The sequence below is a fragment of the Biomphalaria glabrata genome, chromosome 15, assembly GCF_947242115.1.
Source record: "Biomphalaria glabrata chromosome 15, xgBioGlab47.1, whole genome shotgun sequence".
NCBI classification, from domain to species: Eukaryota; Metazoa; Mollusca; class Gastropoda; family Planorbidae; genus Biomphalaria; species Biomphalaria glabrata.
The window spans coordinates 20,203,695-20,230,986 of NC_074725.1; the positions used below are offsets into that span (position 1 = coordinate 20,203,695).

Here is a 27,292-nt window from a genome sequence, read left to right on the forward strand (position 1 = left end):
GCTGATTCTAGGTGTATAAATTATTAAATTAAACCATTTTATAACTTATAACAGATTTCCCGCGGCATCCTGATTTACCAAGGAGCTCCTGGAATTCTCCTGAAATTGCAAAATATACGAAAAAGTCATGGAAATATCCGGAAATTATTAAAAACCGTTTGAAAACTCATACAAATATCCTGAAATATAAAGTCAAAAAATGTCATTTCGGGGTGTCATTCAATATGGAAAACGCTAAAAAAAACGGCATTAAGCAATACCCGTAATTGTGGAATCTAGTAAAAGAAGCTTCTCGCGCCTCAAACTAATGAAAAATTACTTGAGGTCAACAATATTCTCGTAGATAGATTGAAACATTTGGTAATTATTTCTATTTAGCGTGATCTATGTAGGAAACAGAATTCTTATGATATACTGTATGACTTTGCTACTCGCAAGGCTCGTGTAGTAATTCTGTGCGTAGTAAAGAATGAATAAAATGCAAAGACGAATATATTTTCTAATACAAACTCTTAATTTTCACTTATTATCCGTATCCCTCCCTACCCAAACTGGGCCTCGCGAAATCCGTTTCGCATTGGGCCCCACAATGGTTAAATCCGGCCCTGGTATTTAGTGACGGGTGAATATTACTTGTTCTCCACCCGACCTCCCCTTTTTTCTTTTGCCTCTAAAATTACGTGGAGTAACTCTAGTCGTGGCCAAAGGCCGATCACACCGGGGAGCCCCTCCGTCGTCCTTCATTGTACCATATTAACCATGAGGCCCTCACCATTGGCCCCTTCAGAACCAGCGGTTGATTGTTGGTAAGGCTGTTGGGGGTCTATTATAGACACCGACCAGTGCAATGGAGCTACTCTTGTACCTCCTTAGGTACCCCTAGGGGAGTCTTGTTTCGCTACCCATTTGGCCTAATCGTTTACTTTTACAACCATTTTCATCCACTTGGGGCAACTATGACGCAGGGTGGCTCGCCCGGGAGATCTGTGACCTATATCTTGAAAAGCAAATTTTTTATTACAATTACGAGCCTAAATAGATTAATATAGTATCCATAGACTGCAGAGAGTGATTATAGCTACTTACAGTATCTCTAAATGTCTGGAAGTTAATGTGTATCTTTCTTGTTAGAAAAACTATCAGGAGCATGCATTTTAATTTTTTAATAAAACAATTTAGCTTTGTGCAAAAAATTATTGAAATGAAATATTTCATTTTATCAAACTCATTAGAGAAGAATGTATCAATTTAATTATACATTTGTTTAAAACGGACAGACAAACATACACTCTAAAGTCACACAGTTAACTCCGGTAAAACGAGACTTCTATAGAGGGATAATCAAATAAACTCTATTACCCAAACAGTTTTCTTTCTCTTTTCTTTCATTTAGGTCTCATCCCAATGTTGCCAGGAAAGAGATTCCCTATTTATTCCCTCGGGTAATAGAAACTGTCCGTCTGTCTGCCCAAATGGCGGAATCTAAAATTCATATCTTGAAGGAGCGTGATTGCTGAATTGAATTCACCCGTTTCCCAAATTCTGAATTTCAGCTACATTAGGTCGGTAGCTTTTGTAATATTTTTTTCTCTCATGTTCGGTGCTACAAGAAACAGGCGATATTAGATTTTGTTTTTGCCAAAGTATTTTAAATGTTACCATTTCTTTTTTCAGATTTGTAAGTTTACAGGAAGAAGGAGAAAAGAACGATCTCTAGAAAAAATGTAAAGTTAGTTACCCCTTTCACACCTTGCTATCTCTAAGGCCATTCAAGGTAAAGCTCGTTTCTTTGGCCTAGGGTTTATGAGGCTATCATGTTGCCAGCATAATGACCAACCGATTTATTGCCCCAATGCAAGTCAGGTAGCCATTGGAGTTGGGTAGAAAAACACATGTGGAAGGTTTTCTTGCTACCTTTAGGTGCAGACACAACTCTGCTTGAGCCTGGCTACCTTGAAAGAAAGTCAAGCGGTATGGAGACCACTCAGCACACACACCGCTTGGAGGCATTCAGTTTGAGAAAATGTTAAGTGTCAAATGTACTCCCTATTCTAAGTCAAATGGCGCTGCGCTCAAGGCTGGGGTTACAAATAGCGGGGCCCAGTGTAATGGATGCCCCTCTGCTAATTTTTTTTAGGACAATAAGAAACTATTACTGTTAAATAGATCATTATATTAACATTACTTAGACAACATGCACAGGAATCAAGTCAGATTCTATAGGTGCCAATGGGTTAATAAAAGTTACTTATATCGTAAGATACACTGACTAAATATGTTAACCCTTGAAGTCCTAAATCTTCAACCACCTTTACGTTTCCCCAACTAATGTCAGGTACCCATTAGAGGCGCCCTGAAGAACCCAAAATCGCACAAGTTGAACGCGCCTTGCAGCTACACGAGCCAACACATAATGCCAGTCTTATAAAAACTTATATTTTATTCATGCCTACATGGAGACAGAGTTCAAACCCTATCCGCTTTCATCCTCGATGTCCTGCGGGAGGTTTGGGCTAGGATGTTTTATCTTCAGAATCTGAGGCCGTGATGGGACATTCGAAAAAAAGTAAAACATTTATAAAAACAAACATTCGCAAAAACTAAAGTATTGCAACAAGTCATTTGTTTGGAAAAAATATCACATCATTTATTTATTTCAGATAATAAGAGTTATTCAATAAAAGCAAAGAGATACAAAATAATATAAGGATAAAAAAATAATAATTGAAATCATCCATTTCACAAACACCAACAATCAGGACCTCCGAAATTCAGTCAATGATCTTTTGTCCCTAAAGTCACCAAGCTCTCTTTATATCCATTCTCTGGCAGGCCAGAAAACATAAACATGTACATCATTTGAATTAGGAGAACAAGAAATAACAAGGATTAGTTAACGTCAAACAGATGTTAGCAAGGACATGGTGGTCCTAGGTCAGCTCATGACAAATACTTCAACAGTGACTGAACAAGTTTCCCCCATTGTTTTTTCAGACTTGCGTTACAAACTAAAAAAAAAAACAAAATTGTTAGGGCTGGTGAATAAAATGAAAACTCAGGCGACAAAAAAAATTGTCACATACGATTTTGTAAGTGACGCGTTACGAAGTTGCTTTTAATGTAAAACATTTCACAATCAAAACTTTTTGAGCTTCTTGTAACCCCAGTTCGTCCAAGGGAATCAAACGTAAATGTCTTCAATCTAAGCGAAATGTTGATGGCTCACAATGTGACTATTTGTTACAGATGCTAGATAACGTAACAATTAATTTTGACCAAGTTTTAAAGATGAAGAGTATGTATATATATATATATATATAAAGATGACATTTCTTTGATTAGAAAAAAAACAACTTTACTATCGAGACTATCGGAATGCTGTCTACTGTAAACTTTCTTTTCAAACAAGTCCGGTCTATAGAAATGTATAAAAGAGCACGTATGACTGATTAGTCACTTCTCAAGTGTGATGTCAATGCTAACATATCGAAATAAAATACTAACAAAAAGAATTAAAATTTAATTCAACTTGTTATATGAAATATGCTTTGGACGACGCAATTGAATGGATATATCTACACTTTTAAAAAACAGATTATGAAAAAAATAATTACTCTCTCTCCATTCTCCGGTGCTGGGGAGTATGTACGGTAGTTTTTCACAAATTAAAATTAATCTTGCAAAACAGTAAACGAAAAAAGGTCACGTTATGTAGGCATACGATTCGCTGGATAATTTAAAAATCAAGAGTTGCGTTTTAAGCGTCATATTCATTCTTACTCATCCAATGTGGTGAAAACAAATCTTTGAATTTAAAATTAACTATGTCATTAATTATTATTTAAAAAAAATAACATCACCTATTACTACTAAAACAAAATAGCTAAAAAAAAATAAATGACCAAAAACTATAGAATGGTGGAAGTAAAAGCCTTCAATGATTGCTTGAAATATTACCGGAGCTTAAAAATTATTGACAAAATTTCGTAGACATTTTTTGCACTCCAATACAAGATGCTCAATACATGATGCTAAATACAAGACGCTCAATACAAGATGCTCAATACACATGTATTCAATAGACAAACGTCAACTGGGCAGGATTTGGAATTTTGTGTGTTCAAGAGAATGCTGAAGCTACTGCATATGAACATGAATTCATTGGTATATAGTCAAACACATTATGAGGTGAATTAAATGATGGTATGCGTTATACAAGAAACTCTATTCATAAGTAAAGTTAAAAATGATTTTTTTTTTAAATGGAATACGAAACTTTCACAGACGCAAGGAGTTTCGCTGAAAAATGAGATGCAAAGTCTAAAACACATTTCAAAATTGATGGTTGCTTTAAATCGCAGCACAACTAAGAGAAGTCAAACTATGGAGAGTAAGACAGCCTTGTCTTAAAGTCATTCGTTATGTATTAGTGTCATGTCCAAAAATGTAATTGAACAAAATGTGTTTTTTTTAACGAACTGAAGAAAGAGCTTAGCATCATTGTTGCTGATACCGTGCCTCCATGAAGGGATTTTAACATTGTAAAGAGTGGTATTAATGCAACATTATATTGGTTGTAGGAATTTGCATAAAATAGGGCAAAGAAAATGTTCTAACAATCTCTGTTGCATTGATTCAAGAGCTAAAAGGGGCAAGTTTTTATCAATATTTAGATTTAAGTATTTAGAGACCTAAGCACGTCAGTGGTCAAGTCAGTCTCATAGTCAAGGAGTAACGTTCTAAAGGATATGATGTAATCAGTGGTCACTAAACAAGAAGTAGTAGTCCATATAAAACAATGAATCAAAGATACATTTAACACATGGCATTCTTACAGTGTTCAGGATTGACTTACATATGTCCTTTGTAAGTTTCCTTTAAGTCAAGAGAACTGCAACGTAAGAAGTATTTTTGCATACATTTAAGTCGTTTCGAACTGCAACGACTGCCCAATGGTGCTTTCTGCTGTCTTCTTAGACGACCTGAGACAGGCCCGGATATGTCACTGAGATCTTCAGTAATAATCTGGGAAGATACGAGTGTGCGTGCCCGTTCCTTTGTGAGTGTATGTGTGTGTGTGTGTGTGTGTATCTTATCGTAGAGAAAATATTAAGCCAATAAAATCACATTGACATGTGATCAGAAAACGAGTTTAGGGATCCAGGGATTGCACCAACTCCACTTCCACCATGGCAGACTATTGAACTCACCATGACATGTTTACGAAGATAAATAAGATTATGTATAGATATGGAGATTGTCCACACGAAATAGTCAGTATTGAACTGGACAGAGCGATCGGTCAGCAGAAACAGCTGGACCACACAAACATAATACAAAAAAATTTGGTTACACAGCGACAATAAAGAATTAGCTATAAAAAAAGTACATTAAATATTCAGCCTATCACAAAGAATAATAGTTTTAAATACATTCAATCGCAAATCGTTATTGATGAATGATCAGCCAATAACTAACAGGTTTAGATAGTTGTAAAGAAAAATAAACATGAAGTATATATAGTTTTGCAGGTAACCAATCACAAAAAAAGATACAGCTTTACAGCCGACCAATCACACTTGTTTTAGATCTTTCAACTATAACAACGCCTCAACATCCATTTGTATTTTCCGCCTAGATAAATTGATACACGAAAAAAATAATTATGGCCGATAATAAATTGTATACAAATCATTTAACATAAGTGAAGTGTTAATAATGCGCAGAACATGCTGAATGGATTATAAATATTATGCATAATCTCGTAAACTAAAAGTTTAATGACATTTGAAAATACAATTAGATTTAGATTTTTGTCTACCTGTGGTGAAAAATCGGTGTATTTTAAAACCTCAATCTACCATTTTGGGCTATGCATAACTTTTGATAGTTATGGGTACGCTATCCTCTCTCAAATCGACACCTACTTACGATGTACAAATCTATTTATGTGTATAATCTAACAAATAATTGATAACGTCCTCCTAAGTTGTGCCACTATCGAAAAAATAAAAAAGCAAAATATATAAAAATACTTTATCTCTCATGGTAAGATTTATTTCCCTTTTTCAAAATAAAAACAAATTAAATATTAGGACGTCAAGCTGGTAGGTGTCAACAAACTCTTTTAAAGGTTAGGCCAGTTTACCGCCTTGATTCAGGGTTTTTACCTTCCATGAACCGATTAGGTACGGTTTCTTTGAATCGAAGGGCCGCCATGTATCGGACATTATTTAACTAATTGGTTGATTTTTTTAATTGATTCATTATGTGTTAGGGACAATAAATACTTGTGCAAAGTGTCAACTTGAGTCCAGGACGGGAAGTGGGAGATAAAAAAAACATGTACCAAATTTGTACCAGACTGACGAGTGGACTATCAAAAAAATGATTCGCCCCTGTAGTAGAAAAACGGTTGGAACTTGATCTAAAGTTGGTGGCAGCATGACAGCATATTGTAGCAGTGCTTATGCTACCTTTACCGCATCACATGGAGATGCTTGTCAAGTAAAACATACACATCATTCAGTTTCCATATCACTGCATTTCATTCAAGTATTTAAAATTTATTCAATATTTACGACAATAAAAATAAATGTTCTTGAGTATGTGTATTAGTGAAATACAGATCATGCACTTCATTGAAATATTAGTCCAATGACCTACAGATCTTAGACCAATGACCTACAGATCTTATTTAATGACATAAAATCATAGACCAATGAACTGTGTATCTTAAACAAACGACCCACTAAATCGTAGATCATTGACATACAAATCTTAGTTTAATGACCTACAGATGATAGTCCAATGACCTACAGATCTTAGCCAAATGACTTATGATTTTAGTCGAAAGACCTCCAGAACTTAGTCCAATGTCCAAAAAAAAAATTGACACACAATTTGTCATCAAAGTTTTAAAAAAATGTACTTGATTTAAAAAAAAATGTTATCTTTTAAGTGATTAGGACTACCCCGCGGTAGAACAGAAATAGATAACTTTGATGATGGTAATTAAACAGATAACTAATCACAAAAGTCACTATTATTTCATTGACTTAGTTCTTTCATTAAGTCATATCACACTTGTCCTTACCAATCAGTAAAATACACTCCAACTCAAAACGTTATAGCCAGGATGCTTGTGTTTTCGTACCTGGGTTCTCCAGACGAACATCTAATTACGCCTTTCTTTAAAACTTCAATTTATAAGATACATGTTAACAAATAACCCAGCTTCAAACGAATATAAACTCAAAAGACGTTCGCTGCTAAAATTAAAATATTTACATTTCAAGGGACGCCACTTAAGCGAAGATATAAACACTATCTTTAGACGCTGTTAATATGAATTCATTTTTTTTTAGACTAATATAACATGAAACAAAATTATATATAAAGTCAAGAAAGTATCTGCATTTGGATGAGAAAGAATGTATTGAACTAAGAAAATATCGAACTCGGGAATAATCGGAGTAACGATTATATCGAATTTACGATTCTTTAAAGTGTTTAACAAACATTGGTCACGTGACATGACATCTAAGAAACGTCCTCTACGCTAGCAGCCACTCGTGTCGTTTTGTCTTCGAGAATTTAACGATAGTTCAAAAGGTGAATTCTATGAGTAGATCAAACTCTAGCGTTTTTAATGCCTTTATTTTAATGTTTCAATTTATTGGTTACATTCAAATATTAGTCCAATGACCTACAGATCCTAGACAAATGACCCACAGATCCTAGTCCTATGACCTACAGAAAAGAAAAACGCTCCAGTAAAGTATACTCGATTCTTACCGGCTACATCATGCAGCGTGAGAAGAAGTTACGGAAGCCGCGTGGCATCTAGTTACGGGCCGGATATGCCCCGCGGGTCGTAGGTTAGGCATCACTGAGTTAATTCAATATTGTTTCTTGAAAATAACATAACAATAAGGACGCGTAAACAACAAAAAAAACTAAATCATTGTAAACTCATAATCACAAAGCGAAAAACATATAAATCGGTGAAAATGTTATTATGTAGTCGTTTTCCATCTGCTTTTGTTATCTGTTACTAATAGTAAGGGGGATAATTCTCACGGGGCAATAAATAATAGCGTTCAATTCCAGCAATTCACAGCCAAAATTAAAAAAATAAAATAATAATAATAAATTACATGCTTAAATGTACATACCAATTATTACCAATAGACTAAGACAAACAAGCTTTACCTTTTCGTTCTCCAAAAAAAAAAAAAAAAAAATTAAATTGCAAGCAACGGTACAAACTTGTTAATAAGATCACAATATTCGGTATAGACATTAATGAACTATAATTGGTAATGCAGGCGTATACTATTATATCAGACCCAAACCATGCTTTTAGAATTTCAGACGATTGCTATTAATGCTCAGCCACGATTTAAGGTACATTACATTAAAATACAATCATTCAACTAACTTATATGAATTTGGCGGGTGATTCTCTTTCTATACATATTAAAATATAACTACAAGGTGTTCTAATTGTTGTAACAGAAATGTATGCATATATTTATCACGACAATGCCAACATTACAACTCTTGTAAGATAAACTATCCTTCATAGTATGATCCATTACACAAAAAGAAATACACATGAACAAAAGGGCAAAAAAAAAAAAACGTGTTGGCTTTGTACAGATGAATGGCAATAGCAATGGATGCTGGGATCTCTGGAATGAATAAGGAGGGGGGGGGGGGTTTGAGGAAAAATAAAAGCCATGCTATCCAAGGGCGAAGACAAAACTGTCCAATGAGGTGGAAGCAATGTTTGATAAAAGCGTGGGAGGGGGGGGGGTATCTTAGTTGCCTTACACAGACTTCTTACAGCGTGGGCCATTCTGTAACTACACCTACAGTATTAAAAAAACGTTAATTAGATCTCAATATTTTAAAATATTATTATAATATGGGTTTCTGTAGAAACTTAGTTTGTTTAAAACAATGCTGGGCAGCATCGGCCTTATAACTTAAAGGACTCACACCACGATAAGTTGGACTTACATATATATATATATATTTTGCAAAACTCGTATACACGTCCATACCTAGTTTGAACGTCATTGTCCTGACCTGATAACACAGTCTACTTGTATGAAATTCTCCTCCAGCATATTCCCTTGACAACTTGGGGGAGAGTTGGGATGAAAGTAAAGAATCGTTCGCCTCGATAGCCTCTCCCGTAAGTACAACTGTTTCCGTGAACAAGACGGCTCCTCAGAAGAAGAGACTCTCCTCTTGTAAAGAAGACAGCTCCTTCTGTAAAGACCATTCCTAATGTTGATAAGGCGAGTACTAACGTGTTTGTTTGGAGATTACGCCTCTGTACATTACAAGCGTGCTTCTTCCAAGGATACGCCTCTGAATGATGATACACTTCAAGAAGCAGATCCTAAGTATTATAAGAAATAGTCTGTGCATCTCGAGGGCTCTTACAGAGCTTGAAGCAGACTTTAACGCCAACAAAAAAAAAACATTTTCAATACATTGTTTTGCAATCCTAAATGTACATACGAGGCTTCTAGTTTTCCTTTATTGAAACGAAATACTTCAGAAACACAACACATTAGGCTCAAAACAAAAAAAAAAAAAAAAAAGGCCACGTCATACATACACGAAATCTCTTGCACACCAAATGAACCTAAAGGAAATAGACCAATTTTTAACAGGGACAGTTCAACACCACGATTCGTACCAATTATGTTTATTATTATTAAATTTGTTCACCAATTATATAACACAAATATATGACCTTTAAGGACATTTAAATTACATATTTTTTTAACAATTCATGGTTTTAATTGTCTAGAAAATCTCAATATCAAGGACTTCTTGTACATACATGTGTCTATAACAGATGACATTAGACCCGGGATCGGCAACCTGCGGCTCGCGAGCCACATGCGGCTCTTTGGGTGTGAAGCTGTGGCTCTTTAGTTCCATACGCAAATATTATTTATTTTATCGAAACATTTGAAAAAAATAGTTCCGAATCGTTTAACGAAAATTAGGCGCCGATTCTATCTCTGAGCCACTTGTACTCGCCTGTCACCACCACCCTCCCCCATGAATTTGTTTGCTCACCTGTTTGTTAGTGAAGTACAAGTTAGTGTTGTAAGTAAATGTTGAACTTCTTTAGTTAATACCGAAATAAAAAAATAATAATTATCTAATACATGATATGTATATTATATAATTTGTTGTGAAAAACACTAATTATATATGAATAAATATAATCGCTTTTTTTTTTCATTAAATATTGTGTGAGTACTATTTATTGTTGTTAAGAAAAAATGTAAATGTTGTGGCTCTTTAAAAACTTTAAAATTGTGTAAATTCTAATTTTTGGCTCTTCCGACTCAAAAGGTTGCCGACCCCTGCATTAGACAACCCAATGATCGTCAAGTTTGAACAATTTTTGGAGATTGTTGACCGTCATCATCTTTCCTTTGAGTTCCTCATGGAACATAGATCCTCAGTAAAAACATGCCACGCTCCACGGTCTCTTGCTAGTTCCTCATGGAACATAGAGCCTCAGTAAAAACACGCCACGCTCCACCGTCTCTGGTCAGTTTTTTAATGGCTTCCCAGCTCTTTCCTGTTCTCTCCGTTTCATCAAGTTCTGTTTTGGTCTTCCTCTACGTCTTGTTCCGAGGGGGTTCCACTCTAAGGCCTGTCTAGCTCTGTTGTTGGTATCTTTTCTAAGGGTGTGACCAATCCATCGCCACTTCCTTTCCTGTTAACCTTAATTGTTGTGAAAACATGGAATTTACGTTTTTTGTCTTATGTGAAGGAGAAGAAATATTGAGAACTAAAATCAAACTAAGGAGCCGTATTTGCCAAACTTTTTAACAAATCGGGTACGACCGTTTTCACATCATTTTCTATTTGACATGAATATGTCTGTTGAACGGGTAAACCCATTTTCACACTCTTCTTTTATTTTTGTGGCAAGGAAAAAAAATGTGAAGGTAACATTCTCCATGTTTGACATAGATCTAAATTCAAACCAGTAGATCAGTAATATTTCAACTAAGGCCCGCGGGTTATATCCGGCTAGTCTTGTATAAGTGTAAAACTATTACATCAAAGTTTATGCTGATAAAGAGACTTTTTGGCTTGGTGTTGGACTGTTGAAACATGTAGGTATAATGAAAGATGTCATTCATATTTCTATTTTATATTTAAACAACAACAACATTATTTCACAAGTAAAATTGGAATATCACCGTCTTTCATTGTCCACCAAAAATGATTTTTTTAAAAATATTACAATACTTTAAATTCTACGTTACTAGTATAAATATTATCAGTGTGACCCAGTCTGTAGTTAAAAAAAATAAAATAGATAGATAGATAAATAGATAGATAGTGAGAGGGAACAGATAGTGAGAGGGAGGGAGAGGACCTTATTAGAATTTATGGGGTTCCAGGTTCAAACATTGCAGGCTCCCATCCCCCAGTATATTGCGGGAAGTTTGGACTAGGAAGTAAATTATCTTCAACTCTAAAAGGAACATCCGAAACATGTAATACATTATACAAACAAACATTTTGTGGCAGTTCTATTTAAAACAAACAAACTGCACAGGCTACGGTAACCAACAGACATCCACCATAAAAAAATCTTTGCAACCATTCAAAATTTTGCATTCGTTTTCGCCTAGTAATGTAACAGAATAAATACAATCTTCTTCAAGCTATAGAAATAGAGTTTCAATTGACTGTTGTAGTACAATTTAAAAAAAAATCACATCACAAAATTTCTCCAATATAAATAAATGCACTCCACTTTCTTGAAAACCTGGCAATGTTAATGCTCATTTCATATCATCATATTCAGCACATGCGCAAAAAGAACAAAGAAAAATTGATGACATCTTAGGTCTGAATACAATCCCGAGAGACTTGCATTATTGGGTCACGCCATCGTGATGCTGGCACTCTAATTCACGAAGGTAACATTCCAATTAAAGGTATTGGCAAATACATTTCAGTTACATGTTGAGTCATTGGCAAATACATTTCAATTACATGTAGTCATAGACAAATACATTTCAATTACATGTAGAGTCATTGTCAAGTACATTTCAATTACATGTAAAGTCATAGGCAAATACATTCCGATAACATGTAGAGTCATTGGCAAATACATTCCGATTACATGCAGTCATTGGCAAATACATTGCGATTACATGTAGAGTCAATGGCAAAGAACACATTGAAAAAAACAATATAGATAACTCAGTACACGCAATCTCTCAATAATTCTCTAACGCTCTTCAATTAAACAAAAACACAAACCAGTGTCACTAGATAGGAAATGAGGGAAATACTAACACCACGCATCGTTACATAATCTTACAGAAAATAGCCAATAACCATTGTATAAGCGTCTGATCAAAGCAATAGGAATTTTTTAAACAATCTAAAACAATGTTTATACAATTATCAACGTCTGTCGTTTCACCTTCTGTGTATGGCAGTCAGGAAACGTAAATTACATCAAGTTATTGCCCATTCTCTTCGAAGAAGATTCCAAGGGGGAAAGCACTCCGCTCTCAAAAAGCATCAGTTCCGGTTCTTGAGTACCAACACAACAGACAGAAAGGTTAAACTTTGAAAAGTCCAAAGTAACTGAGTTTGGGGTCCGAGGAGATCATAGAGATGTTGGACACTTTGATGAAGATCTCGTCGGCGTTGCGGAGATAGAAGACGGCGCCCAGATTGCTGGTGTACTCCCCAAAGGTCTTGCTCTGCCCCCAACATTTGGTGATGGAGTTCTGGGCAAGTTTTTCCTCGCCCCCGTTGTGGTAGAGAATATTGTACCTGGTGCAGAGTAAAGAGTGAGGGAGATAATCATATAGGCAGAAAAAGAAAGCCATATTTGGATAGATACATAGATAAATGGATGGATGGATGGATAGATATATACATAGAAAGATAGATAGATAGATAGATAGATAGATAGATAGATAGATAGATAGATAGATAGATAGATAGATAGATAGATAGATAGAAAAGGAGAGTGTAATCTTAGAAATGAGCTCTGTAAAACAATGTTTTCCTTAGGTTTGTGAAGATCTTACAATAAATTGACATTTTTATGATTCTTTTAATTGAAAAAGCAGAATAAAAAAAATAATTTAAAGAAAGCAACGGACAGCCAAGAAATCTGACCTTTCGAGCCCCAAGACTCATAGCCCACCCCCTTACCATGAAGTACCATTTGTTATTCACCACATGTCACACACATAGTGGAAATGACATAAAGCATATGACAAGTGGAAATGCCAAAGTTAGAAAGCCTACAGCCAGACTAAAGTTATAGTTGAACAACGTTAAGACAGGTTCATGTCTACAGTTCACAGGGTCTAATTTAAGTTTAGTGCACAGCCGATTCAGAACTGCGAGCCGCTGATGGCAATAGGACAACAGGGACCATTCCTCCAGTATTGCCCTGGCGAGAAATTCGGCTGTTCGGCATAGCGCCTTGCAGATCTAGCTCCCATATAGGTCACGTGACTCCTGCGGAACAGTGAACCGAATCTTACCTGTACAGGTAGTGGGAAAGACTGGGTCCCTCAGGCCCGTTTCTGCTGCCGTAGGCCTCATTGTTTTGGACATCAAACATTTCTATGAAGGAGATTTGACTGAAAATAAAAACCATTAATTCCATGTTATAAAGTATATGCATTTTCAACTTCAAAGAAAAATCACAGGTCATTGGTTTCAAGTTATATATAATGTCAACTGGGAACCAACACAGCTCATTGGTTTCAAGTTATATACATTGTCAACTGGGAACAGACACAGCTCATTGGTTTTAAGTTATATAAATTGTCAATTGGGAACCAACACAGGTCATTGGTTTTAAGCTATATACGTCATTAACTTGGAACCAACACAGGTTATTAAGATAATTAGATACCTGCTTCCATAACACGAGTTATTGTTGTAACGCCATTTCCATAAACAAATAGCGTCAAATCACTTCATTTAAATCTACACTATAAACAGTGAACAGAATACGTGAACGCTTCTAGAGTATTCTCACAATTCCAGTGGCGTAGCTACCAATGTGCGGGTGGTGCGGGCCGCACAGGGCACCAAGTGGAGAGGGGCACCAAAATTCCCCCTGTGTGTATTAATTTTCTATTTCCCTGAGCGTTTCAGTAAAAACGGCTAATTGTATGGACACCAACAAACATAAACTACTGTATTTTAAACATGAAGTAACAATTTATAAACTAGTCATGTCGCTATTTTGTTTCATCTCCTTGACTATTTCTTCCATACAATGTAAGCTATAGAACAGTTTGTATCTAATTTACTAGATTTATTTCAGACACACGGTACATATTGTTACTACACTGATCAATGCTCTGTAATATAAAGAAGAAGAAGAAGATAGGCCAACTTTTTTTTACTTCATTGTTTAGTCCACTGGTTTAATCTAGATATTGAGTTTACAAATATATTACTAAACTCTAGCTCTAAACAATTGTCTTAGTTTATTCATTTCTTTATGATTCTTTATAGTTAAATTTTGGAAATAATTCTATTGAAATTTCAATATTTTTAATAAGCTAACCTTTGTTTTCTACGAGTTTTTTAAAACTAACTAGTTAATTATAATACTGTAACGTAAACAAAATGATGAACAGTGCTCAAGACTGACTAGTTTGGCTGGCGCCTCAAAACCCTTTTAAGCTCAGACGGAGAAATCGGCATCTCTGGTTCTGTCCGGTCTGGGTAGACTATAAGGGCCCCATACCCAGATCTATCGGGGTCCCTCATTACCGACGTATCGGTATAATAGAAAATGGCATCTGATGGGTAGAACTTTAGTGTAGCTGATGCCAAGTTTTGGAGTATGGCAGGTGTTAATCGCCTCTTGGTGGCACCCTCTTGCCCTATAAGGGACATGTTTATTTGTGGGGCCGGAAATCTCCTCCACGGAGGGCAAGTACTAATTCTTCTAATAGAAATTCTATCAGTGGAGAGCCCAGCTGATTTTGACAAATTGGCCGCAATGTGGAGGAACGATCGCATTTTTATGCGGTTCCTCTCTCTCCACTGTTGCACTAAGATTGTGGTGGGTAGCCTAGAGTCACCCCTTTTGTAGCGCTCGTAGGCAGTAAGTATCGCCCTCTCCCTCCTTAAATGTAAAGGGGCCACGTTTGTTAAGATTTCAGCAGAGTTTGTTGGGTCTTGTCCGAAAGGTGTCACAAATAAACCTTAGTGCCTGTGATTATACTCGGTCGAGTGATTCAAGGGCAGTTTTACTAGCACATACTTGAACTGTATAGCTGTACTCAATTTGTGATCTGACTGCCCCTAAGTACAATGTGCGTAGCATGTAAGCTTTGTCACCCCACTTTGTGCTGGCCAGCTTTCTTAGTAACGCTAACTTCTCCGAGGCTTTTCTTTCAACTTCCTGGACGTGCTGGAGCATTGACAACTTTCTGTCTAGGTTTACCCCTAGATATTTTGGCGTGTTTTCACGTTGGAGTCGCAGCCCACCGAGTTTAAGCTCGAATGGAGCCTTAAGAATGTCGATCCCTAGGCTGAACAGGGACCAGGTCGTTTTGGCAACGTTTATATGAATCTGTAATTTGTCGCAATACGAGGAGATGGTTTGGATGTCTGCTTGTAATGCCGCCTGTGTTTGGTCGGCTTTCTTCCCGGTTGACCAGAGGACAATGTCATCCGCATAAAGTAGTTTCTTTGACCGCAGTGAGGTGCGTTTCTAAAATTTCTTAAGTCTAAAGAAGCATCGAGACAATTTCAAGTCACATCATTGCCAGAGTCCACAGACTATAGGCGAGCTGTTATTGGGTACGAATAAACTGAACAATTAAAAGCAACAAAGCAAGATGAGACAGTTATCATTGAATCCAGAAAAAAATGATGAGGCCGACATCCTGAATGATGAAAAAGAAGAAAATACTTCAATACCGCAGGTTCTAGAGACAAGCTTGTCTTTAGTACATTCCTCAAAAATTCTTACTGAAGAAGCTGAACCACCAGACAGTGTAAACAATACAGAAAGCAGGATAATAAACTCTAGACTGAACGACATTGGAGATAGGCCTGATGTCATCACAGATAATATTCGCATACACCTTGTCACTCAAGGTTCTGAAACAGTTCAGCGTATGGACATTCAATTCAGAGAGGCGTATAGACATCAAGAATCAGCAAAAGAAAAGGCTAGAAAGCTTTGAAAGGCTTGGTTTTTCCGGCAAATGTCAAACGACGAGAAAGTTCTTAGAAAGTGGATGTGTTATTCGCCAAAAAAAAAAAGAATCCTTATTTTGCTTCCTCTGCATACTCTTCTCAACAAGATCAAGTACCAAATCTTCATTTAAATCCAAAGATGGATTCAATGAGTGGTGGAGGTTATCCCCGAAAACAGAAAAACATGAGATCAGCAGAGCTCACATTCAGTCATCGCTTGCTTGGAGGGAACTTGAAGTTCGCCTGAGAGTAGGGAACAATATTTACGAAAGCGTGTGGTCAGATCTGAGAATCAGTACAAAGCCTCAAAAACGTATTGGCCATAAAAAAAGATGCCTGGTGAGAAAAGTGACGACTCTGTACTTACACACAAAGAAGAGCTACGAAGGGAAATTTATTCTACCTTGGACAGGATTGTTCAAGAAATAATCACCCGATTCGAGCAACTTCATAATGTAGTAGATAGATATGAATTTTTGTCGCCTTCCCAGCTATTGAATCCTCAGGTCGAAATCATTCTCGATAGTACTCCTACAGACGTTGATAAAAACGAATTTCTGCTGGAGCGAAAGAGGCTTCAACGGTGTGTCACAGTTTCATCAGAAGCCTCCGCACTTTTAAATCAAGGACCTGTTGAGCTCTTGAAAAAAAATCAGCTAGATGATTCAGTCCCGAATATCGTAATTATGATTCGCATATTTTTGACTATTGCGGTGAACGTCGCTACATGCGAGAGAAGTTTTTCCAAACTTAAACTGATCAAGAATTACTTGCCATCAACGATGACAAATTAACGACTCATTAATTTTGGCCATTTTGTCCTTTGAACAAGAGTTGGCGGAAAAATGGATTTCGATAAAATTATTGATACTTTTGCCAGCAAGAAAGCGCGTAAAATTTATTTGTAGTATGTTTATGTAAAAGTGAATTAACAATATTTTATTAATGAATGCATATTATTTTGAACAAAAAAAAAGTAAGGTTTTGCAATGTTATTAATTAGTTAGTGTTTTTTTTTTAGGGGGGGGGGCATCATAATGAGGCACACACCGCACCAGGCATCATATACTCTAGCTACGCCACTGCACAATTCTATTTAAAATACTTAATCTAGAATACAAATGTTTTTCATTATAATTCTGTGAAGGTGGAAACGAAATAGCTCCAAATTTTTATTCTAAATTCTTTCCTGCAATTTCTGGAACCATCTGGAAAATAACGCGATAAGGAACTTTCTATTTTTTAAACAAGCCGGTGTCTCATACGTTTTATAATTGTCATATGCCTTGAAGTAGATGATAACTACCTTAGAGATAATATGAAATGATAAATCAGTTAATAAGGACCTTTGCACGAGACATTGAATTTAAAGATAAAATAAGAATAATGCGATAACAATCTCTTTTTTTTTTAATGTAGCGTAGTAATTATCTTCCCTTAATGTCCTAATTGCGCATTCTGTCCCATTGGAAGAAGAGTCAACTCCAGCAATGTTGCCCCGCTAGTGGAGTTACTGAGGTAGTACCATGGTGCAATTATCTACAGAACTAGGTGAAGGGGGAGGGGGGGCGCGCATCTACTGTCAAAGCGATCTTTCAATTATAGTACTTACTTGGCTTTCCACTCTCTTCAAAATACCAACTGACAAGACTACTAGACCAATCGATGCGTAACTACACCGGTAATGACTAGAGCACCGCGCGTGCGAGCACACACGTGATCCTAAATATGTGTATCAACACAGTCACTCAGATAAGTATTTCTAATATAGATCTACAACTGTCTTCATAGAAACATGCAACGTTGGCGACATGTGGATAAGAGTTTGCACTCCAATGGGGGGGGGGGGGGGGCAGATGATGTAAAGCTCATCTGTTTCTATGGTCAAGACCAACGACCAATCGTAACCAAAGTGAGTCGAGTGAATTTACAGGCGCTCTAGAAATAGTGAAGCTTAAAAATTTGAATCTTCATTCAAACTCGAGACTTCTCGATTCGGGAGCCAAGCGTTTTAACACTCGGCCACTCAGCCCCAAGGGCATTCGGGTAAATAATTACTACGCTACATCTTTAAATTCACTGTACAGGGGTCTTTATTAACTGATTTATCATCTCATATTATCTCTGAGGTAGTTAGGCTTAGGCCTATAGAGTATCTTAGTCTGGTATGGGGAGGGGACATATACATTTCAGACCCCTGAGTCACAGGGCCTTGCCTCCCTAATTCGAGTCTAACTGAACTGATGATCTGCGGCTTCATTACGCACCCTCTTCTCTTTTTTATTACATCTTTCACTCTTTCCTTTCCTTATTTTTTCGTGCCTCCTCTCTCTCTCTCTCTTCTGCCTCAATATTCGTTGTCGCCTTCTCTGAACAGAAAGTCTCTATCCCATACTTTTTACCCCTCACTGACTTTCTACGGCTTCACTCATTCACTCAGAACACACACAGACACACAAACACTAAACACACACACACACCAGCCTTTCGACACACGGATGTAATCAAATGGGAATTCAAAGTAGTGGGCATTGATGCTGACCAGTGGGAAGGCAAAGCCTAGACCGCACTATTTGGAGACGGATGATGGCCAAGAAAGCTTCACCCTCACCTACCCCTTAGTCCGTTGGACCGTTGGGGCACCACACAAGATCTGTCAACCGCCTTTCTCCATTGTTCTCTGCCCTTTGCCTTGGATAGAATTTCATTCACTGACAGGCCTGTTCATTCTTTGGTATTGTCTTCCCATCGCTTTCTCTGACTTCCTCTTCATTTTCTTCCTGGCACTGTTCCTTGAAGGAAGGTCTTAGTGAGACCTGAGGACCTTGAGATGTGGCCTTAGAGTTTGAGTTTACGTTTTTTGATAGTGGTTAGCAGGTCATCGTGGGGTCCAATAGCTGTATTATACCTGTTTCTAATCTCTTCAAGAAAGCTATGAACAGCGAAAAAAAAAAGCATTGGTCTCAACTCTGGAAGAAAAGCGAGCCAAACAAAAATTAGTGTCACCTTAACCTGCGAGGACAGGCTCCTCAGTCACATTTATCTACGAGATGAGCCAGTCGTTCTACAAGTAGTGCATGCGTACAGGAAAAAAACAACTAACCTGTAGATGTAATAGTGGCCATCTTCAGGAATGACCAGCCGGCCATGTCTGTAGTCTATTTGGTACGTAAAGGCGATGTCATCGTCGTGGAGCCACTTGCCTATAGTATACTGACGTCCGTGTACTGGAAAGGGGGGGGGGGGGGTTGGATACATAGAACGTGGTGATTAGATATATGTCAAGGTTAGAGAAAACTACCAACACCAGTTTACTAACAACAGAAAATGTACAGAAAATAAGGAAGACAGAATTCATTTGAAACAAACAAAAAAAAAGAAACAAGAGAAAGTAGAAGAGGAAAAAGAAAGTAAAGAGAAAGGAGTAAAATGTTGAGAAGATAAGAGAAGAGAGAGATGTAAACAGAAATGAAAAGAGGAAAAAAAATAGAGAAATGTAGCCTATAGGAAGAACACATAGTAAAAAGAAAGAAAAAAAAGAATATAGTTTTAAAAAACGTTACAGTAAAAAGAGATACAGAGAGAAAGCAGTAAAAAGAGATACAGAGAGAAAGCAGTAAAAAGAGATACAAAGAGAAAGCAGTAAAAAGAGATACAGAGAGAAAGCAGTAAAAAGAGATACAGAGAGAAAGCAGTAAAAAGAGATACAGAGAGAAAGCAGTAAAAAGAGATACAGAGAGAAAGCAGTAAAAAGAGATACAGAGAGAAAGCAGTAAAAAGAGATACAGAGAGAAAGCAGTAAAAAGAGATACAGAGAGAAAGCAGTAAAAAGAGATGCAGAGAGAAAGCAGTAAATAGAGATACAGAGAGAAAGCAGTAAAAAGAGATACAGAGAGAAAGCAGTAAAAAGAAAAAATAGAAAGGAAAACGAAACAATTGGGGGCGAGACATTGGGTAAAGGGGGGAGGGCACACGCCTGTCAGAATGGATGTAGAAGCTAAACCTAAACATAGTTTTGACACCACTTGGTCTAGTTCAAAACTATTGTAACCATTCAATGCAGTGATCACAAGTACATAAAGAGACTATACTCCGTTGTAGAGAGCAATGAGAACATAAGAGAGGTCTCAGCATATCTACTCATGCAACTCACTTTCATCTATTTTATTTTAACGATTACCAGCCTCTCGGAAGCTTTTTCCTCATGTACGTGCGCCCACACAGACCCTAGAGTTGAGTAAGGGGGAAAACAGACTACAATTGTGTGAGCACGTTTGAGAAACACTGGTCTAGTGTAAAACAGCTTTAGCTCAGCTTAACGTCATTAATATCTGATAAAGAAAAACATATTCTGTTCATGCTTCTGTTTCTAATAATCATACATTTTAATGTACAATAAAAACTGATAAAATGACAGGCGCGGTGGCTGAGCGGTTAAGCGCTTGACTTCCAAACCGGGGTCCCAAGTTCGAATCCTGGTGAAGACTGGGATTTTTAATTCCGGGATCCTTGGGTGCCTGAGTCCACCGAGCTCTAATGAGTACCTGACATTAGTTGAGGAAAAGTAAAGGCGGTTGGCCACATGACACCTTGTTAACCGGAGGCCACAGAAACATGTGAGCTTTACATCACCTGTCCTATAGAGTATAGACCACAAGGTCTAACCCTAACCCTAAGGAGGAATGGACCTCATTCACCAATCGTAAACAAACAACATTTAGCCACGTGATAATATTGATAAAACAATGAAGAAAACGTATCACGTGACAGCCTTTATGGATTACGTTATTTATATAGAAGAGATAGAGAATCACGTGGCTAAATGTTGTTTGTTTACGATTGGTGAATAAAGTCCATTACTGATAAAATGACACTAACTACTGTTACGGTCCTAGCGCAGCATGGTGTGAATGAAAATGGTGCGAATTTGGATATTGAATGAAAGGGAGGTTAAAAAGTGGAAGCGAGAAAAAATATGAACATGAAGCGAGTTGAAACTAATATGTTTACCTAATTTGTGATAACATTAATTAATGTATTTTTAAATTGGAACCTGAGAGTATTTGTTTATTTTTTTTATGTACTATTTTCTAAGAGTCTTGTGTCGTAACAACTACCAACTGTTAAATAGAACTATCATTTGACACTTGCATGACACATTCAATGAATGTAGGTACTTCATTCTATTTGTTATGGTTTAACAAAATTATTTTTTTACGCGGGGGATGGGGGGCGGGATACACAGAGCTAGCCGCACCGACACCGACCCTAGTGACGCCACTGGCGATCCCAATAAAATCGTCGACTGTCCTCCTTTTGATGTCGAAGTGTTGGCCCAATTGAATCTAAAGGCAGTTTTTAGAAGCGACTATATCAGATAATACATTTTATATTAACAACAATGATTATTATTTTTGTATATAGTTTTAGAAAAAAAATGCGAATCTCTCAGTGATTTCAAATAGTAGATCAATACATTTAATCATTGAGTATTAGATATTTTTTATGCCTTTGAAAATTTAGGAAGCTAAAGTGTTTAATGTGATTATATCTCCCATTCTTATACCTTCTTCTCCAAATGGTTTCTTTTTTTCAGTAGATCAAAAGGTTTTACCTCGTCAAAAACATGACAAAATGTCATTGTCTCACGCCAAGTAATATAATGCCTCCCCAGAAATTGATCATAATTAAAGTTATAATCCATGACAAAATCTTTTTTTTTTTTACACTCAAGTCTACACGAATTCACCTTTAGATACCAGCTATTATGGCCACTACAGATGCAAAATTAATAATACTAATAAAGCGAGATTCTTTTTTTCCCTTCTTGTTAGCGTCGACAACAACGACTAAACAAATAAAATGACTAGAGTGAAGTCCCTTCGTTTTACTGTTGTTTTTTTCACCGTTCATGTCTATCACTACTCATTACTTTGATGGGTAACCTTGAACTTGGTTACGCCGTACAGTAGACTTGTGTAGTTTCCGGTTTGAGAATCATTGCACAAAGGAATGAAGGGAAGGTATATCCCTGACACAGGAAAAGGGTCAGAAAAATACCTGGAGAAGGAAACGAACGCAAGGGGTGGGAGTCACAACGTAGGTTCATCCCAAAAAAAAAGTCACATAATTGACCCCAAGGGGAGGGGGAGAGATAACAAAAAAGCAACAGCATCAACTCATTGCTAGTTGCCTGGTAGAAAACTAGAACAAATTCTAACATTAACCGATATACACAATGGACAAAACAAATATGTATGGGAAAAATTACATTGAGAGTTTGGAAAAAGAGAGAGAGAAAAAGAAGAGAGAGAGAGAGAGAGAAAGAACGAGAGAAAGGGAGAGAAAACGTGTATGCTAGAGATAGAAAGACAAAAAAGCAAGTGAGAGAGAACCCAAAGAGTGGGAGAAAGAACAAGAGAGATGTGTATCAAGAGAGAAAGAGAGAGAGAAAGAGAGAGAGAAAGAGAGAGAGGGGGGCAAGAGGGAGAATATGAGAGACAGTGATACAGAAAGCTAGAAAGAGAAAACCAATGAATAATAAAAGCAAGTAAAATTACATTATTACATTATTACCAATGTTTTAAAAAGTTAAATATTTAAAAATATTTAAAATAAAAGACTTGTGTTACATTTTCTAGTAAGGACCTTTTAAAATGTTTACCGTTTTCGCGAGAGGCTCCTGAAAAAGTATCGCCTAAAAAATGTGTATAGTAGATATTTCAAAACGTCTCCGCCAATGCAATTCCTTTCAATTTTTTTTTTTTAACGCCAAAACGGCCAGATTTCTACCAGCTGGCTACATCGTTCTGTGGACGACTTTTGCGTGACAAAAAAAAAAAAAGAAAGATCTTCATTCTTAACACGATGAGATAATCTTACGATAATACCGCATATTCCTGAATTATATGTGCACTATATCTACCTGGAATGTCCCTCACATCATTATTTTACTGTTTCTGTTTTAGCCTTATATTTTATTTGACGCGGTTGACTATTAGGAAAAAAATGCGTTATAAACGCCAGGAAAAATGAATTTCTGAACCTTAGAATGTAGAAAAAAACAAACGCTTGTCGCACTATTTTCAAAAAAGACTAAACGTGCTAACTGTAACGACCGTTCATTATGTACATTTAGATTCTAAACATATTGTTATTAGATATGCTCAAAAGTAGGCGCGGTGGCTGAGGGGTAGAGCGGCTGGTTTCCTAGACGCGGTCCTGGGTTCGAATCCTGGTGTAGACTTGGATTTTTAATTCCGTGATTTGTGAGTGCCTCTGAGTCCACCCAGCTCTAATGGGTAACTGACATTAGTTAGGGAAAGTAAAGGCGGTTGGTCATTGTGCTGGCCATATGACACCCTGGTTAACCGTGGGCCACAGAAACTGATTATCTGCCATATAATTCGTAAGGTCTGAAAGGAAAACTTTACTTTTTTTTTTTTTTTTTACTTATATGCACAAAAAATATGTCATTGTTTTAGAATTTGGTGTCTTTAAGTATCTTTTTCATCACATTTTTTGAAATTCTTATGTTCTCCATGGGAGCTTGCAGCGTTCACTCAAACCTTCGGCTTGCTTAAGGGGGCGAGAACGAATTTATTAATTTAAGATAGTGGGCACAACTCTAAAAGCTTAAGAAACTCTGCTTTATATTGGCTAATTTTTTTTAGACGAAGGGAACTAACTCCATAGAGCGATAGTAAAAGGGGCAGTAGCTCACCTTGTGCCACATTCGTCATGTCCTGGTTAATGTACATGAGGTGAGCAGCCGGCTTTAGAACTTTGGAGTTATTGCTCGGAGCATCTTGCCTGGATAACTTGTCCCACCTGTTCATTGTACCTATGGAAAGGAAAAAATTAAATAATGTATTCAATACCATAGCATGAATAGTAATAATATAGACCCATTCTTATGGTACAACATGCAAGTCAAATCCCTCGCATTGAGGGATCCATTATACTAAAAGTAAGCAACTTGTCCACTTGTAATGTGATGGGAGTGACAATACTTGTTGTTGTGAGGACCATTCAGTCATTGGATGCGATAGGTAAAGTAATGTAATCTAACCATTCAGTCATTGGATGCGATAGGTAAAGTAATGTAATCTGACCATTCAGTCATTGGATGCGATAGGTAAAGTAATGTAATCTGACCATTCAGTCATTGGATGCGATAGGTAAAGTAATGTAATCTGACCATTCAGTCATTGGATGCGATAGGTAAAGTAATGTAATCTAACCATTCAGTCATTGGATGCGATAGGTAAAGTAATGTAATCTGACCATTCAGCCATTGGATGCGATAGGTAAAGTAATGTAATCTGACCATTTAGTCATTGGATGCAATAGGTAAAGTAATGTAATCTGACCATTCAGTCATTGGATGCGATAGGTAAAGTAATGTAATCTGACCATTCAGTCATTGGATGCGATAGGTAAAGTAATGTAATCTGACCATTCAGTCATTGGATGCGATAGGTAAAGTAATGTAATCTGACCATTCAGTCATTGGATGCGATAGGTAAAGTAATGTAATATGACCATTCAGTCATTGGATGCGATAGGTAAAGTAATGTAATCTGACCATTCAGTCATTGGATGCGATAGGTAAAGTAATGTAATATGACCATTCAGTCATTGGATGCGATAGGTAAAGTAATGTAATCTGACCATTCAGTCATTGGATGCGATAGGTAAAGTAATGTAATCTGACCATTCAGTCATTGGATGCGATAGGTAAAGTAATGTAATCTGACCATTCAGCCATTGGATGCGATAGGTAAAGTAATGTAATCTGACCATTCAGTCATTGGATGCGATAGGTAAAGTAATGTAATCTGACCATTCAGTCATTGGATGCGATAGGTAAAGTAATGTAATCTGACCATTCAGTCATTGGATGCGATAGGTAAAGTAATGTAATCTGACCATTTAGTCATTGGATGCAATAGGTAAAGTAATGTAATCTGACCATTCAGTCATTGGATGCGATAGGTAAAGTAATGTAATCTGACCATTCAGTCATTGGATGCGATAGGTAAAGTAATGTAATCTGACCATTCAGTCATTGGATGCGATAGGTAAAGTAATGTAATCTGACCATTCAGTCATTGGATGCGATAGGTAAAGTAATGTAATCTGACCATTCAGTCATTGGATGCGATAGGTAAAGTAATGTAATCTGACCATTCAGCCATTGGATGCGATAGGTAAAGTAATGTAATCTGACCATTTAGTCATTGGATGCAATAGGTAAAGTAATGTAATCTATGCTTCTCGTACGATGCCGACGATATTATTGTTTCAAATAACTCAACTTCTGTGCACCGAATGTCTGTGTAAATTTGCTACAGCGACTACAACCAGTCACCTCCAACCCCCTTCAAGTGCTGCTTACATTAGGCCATGACTAGGGTTTCTCCATTTAAAAGGAAGCCATGACAACAATTAGGACTAAGGCACTAGGTCTGAGCTTTAATCTGCTAGTATGGTGTTTAATATGACGCCATGTTGGTTAACAACTCCGTTAAAACAATGGGACATGACTAACATAGACAAAGGATCATAACTCTGGTAATACCCAGGCTCTATGCTATCCCCTCTTGGGTGCCCTCTTAACGCACACATCATTTGAAATGAAATCGCGAGACATTTTCACACGTCTAGACTGCCACAGGTCCACTGTTCTAGATAGATGTTATATCTATACCTAAACAATTATACAGTAGACCTTTTGTAGAACATTAAAGTTTGCATTGTATTATTGTCATCATCAATAAGCACGGTACAGTCATGATAACGTTTCCTAGTGAGAAAATATTGAGATTATTTAGGCAAGTGCATATTATTAGTATTATTACTACTATTATTCTTTAAGTACGTACATTAAAACTATCGCATTAGTTGGGTACTTTTATTAAAACTATCACATCAGTTAGATAACTGTATTAAAACTGTCACATTCTTAAGGTTAGTTCATTGGAACTATCCCATTCTATAGGTAAGTGCATCAAAACTATCCCATTCTATAGGTAAGTGCATCAAAACTATCCTATTCTATAGGTAAGTGCATCAAAACTATCACATTCTATAGGTAAGTGCATTTAACTTTTCATTGCTCCTACTATACTGAGATATGTAAGATAAATTCTTCTGCAGTTCTTTTATCATACTATTTACACACCTTGACAGAACAGAATAGGGAAAGCGGGCAAGCTAAAGAGAAAAGTTTGGTGTCATGGTAAATGTCCTGGCCTCTGAACATTGAAACATTAAAAATGAAGAAACAAAAAAAAAAAGGCATCAAATAAAACTCTGTTTTCTTCTAGACTCAGGTTTCCACTGTTTGCCTGAAACTAGTCAGCACTCGCTTGATGTACATTTAGTTGAATGAAAACGGATGGTAGTAGCAAGCCACACAATGACACAACACACACACACACACTCACACACACGCTCACACACACTCACACACACGCTCACACACACTAGCAACGAAAAAAACCAACGTGAGGGAAAGTTTCACGTGAATTCACACATTGGCACAAAAGAGGCGACGAAAAAGAAATAACAAGAGAGCTAAAAGGAATCAAATTGATAGAATTGACAGATTTATTTTTACGTTCGTCTCTTCAACTATGCTACTAGAGTTTATGCCCCTGTTGCTTCGGATCACCGACTAAAGCTACAGAACCCAGAGCGTTCCTTTCGCTTGACTGGAAATTTTGTTTGTTTGTTTTTTGTGTGATTGTGAATGTGGTCTGGGTATTTCCTTGTAACAGTAGCTTTGAGTTATAGGGAAATCTGTAATAAGGTGTAGAAATCTGTTTTTGTTGCTTTTTACTTGAATAGCATTGGTTGGTGTTGGGCTTTTTTTTTAATATAGGAAATAAAGTTGTTCATCTCTGTAAAACTTCGAACTGCTCTTTTCGTTTTGTCGTTCCAGCTTTAAGGTCATAGGGGAAGGGGGAAGGGGGAAGTTAAACCTAAACCTGAACCCAAACCTTCATAGATAAAAACAAAA

General features: G+C 36.8%; 1 protein-coding gene across 3 annotated transcripts in view; it reads right to left on the bottom strand.

Moving 5' to 3' along the window:
* Nucleotides 1-2,621: 2,621 nt before the first annotated feature.
* LOC106071704 (uncharacterized) overlaps nt 2,622-27,292 on the bottom strand; it is a 212,782-nt gene continuing 188,111 nt past the window's right edge. For all 3 annotated transcript variants that reach the window (XM_013231865.2, XM_056012920.1, XM_013231867.2), the window contains 4 exons: nt 23,990-24,109; nt 19,370-19,493; nt 13,578-13,676; nt 2,622-12,852 (listed from right to left, as the gene is read on the bottom strand). In XM_013231865.2, coding sequence (XP_013087319.2) covers nt 12,636-12,852; nt 13,578-13,676; nt 19,370-19,493; nt 23,990-24,109 — 560 coding nt within the window. In that variant the 3' untranslated portion in view covers nt 2,622-12,635. The remainder of the gene's footprint in view (nt 12,853-13,577; nt 13,677-19,369; nt 19,494-23,989; nt 24,110-27,292) is intronic.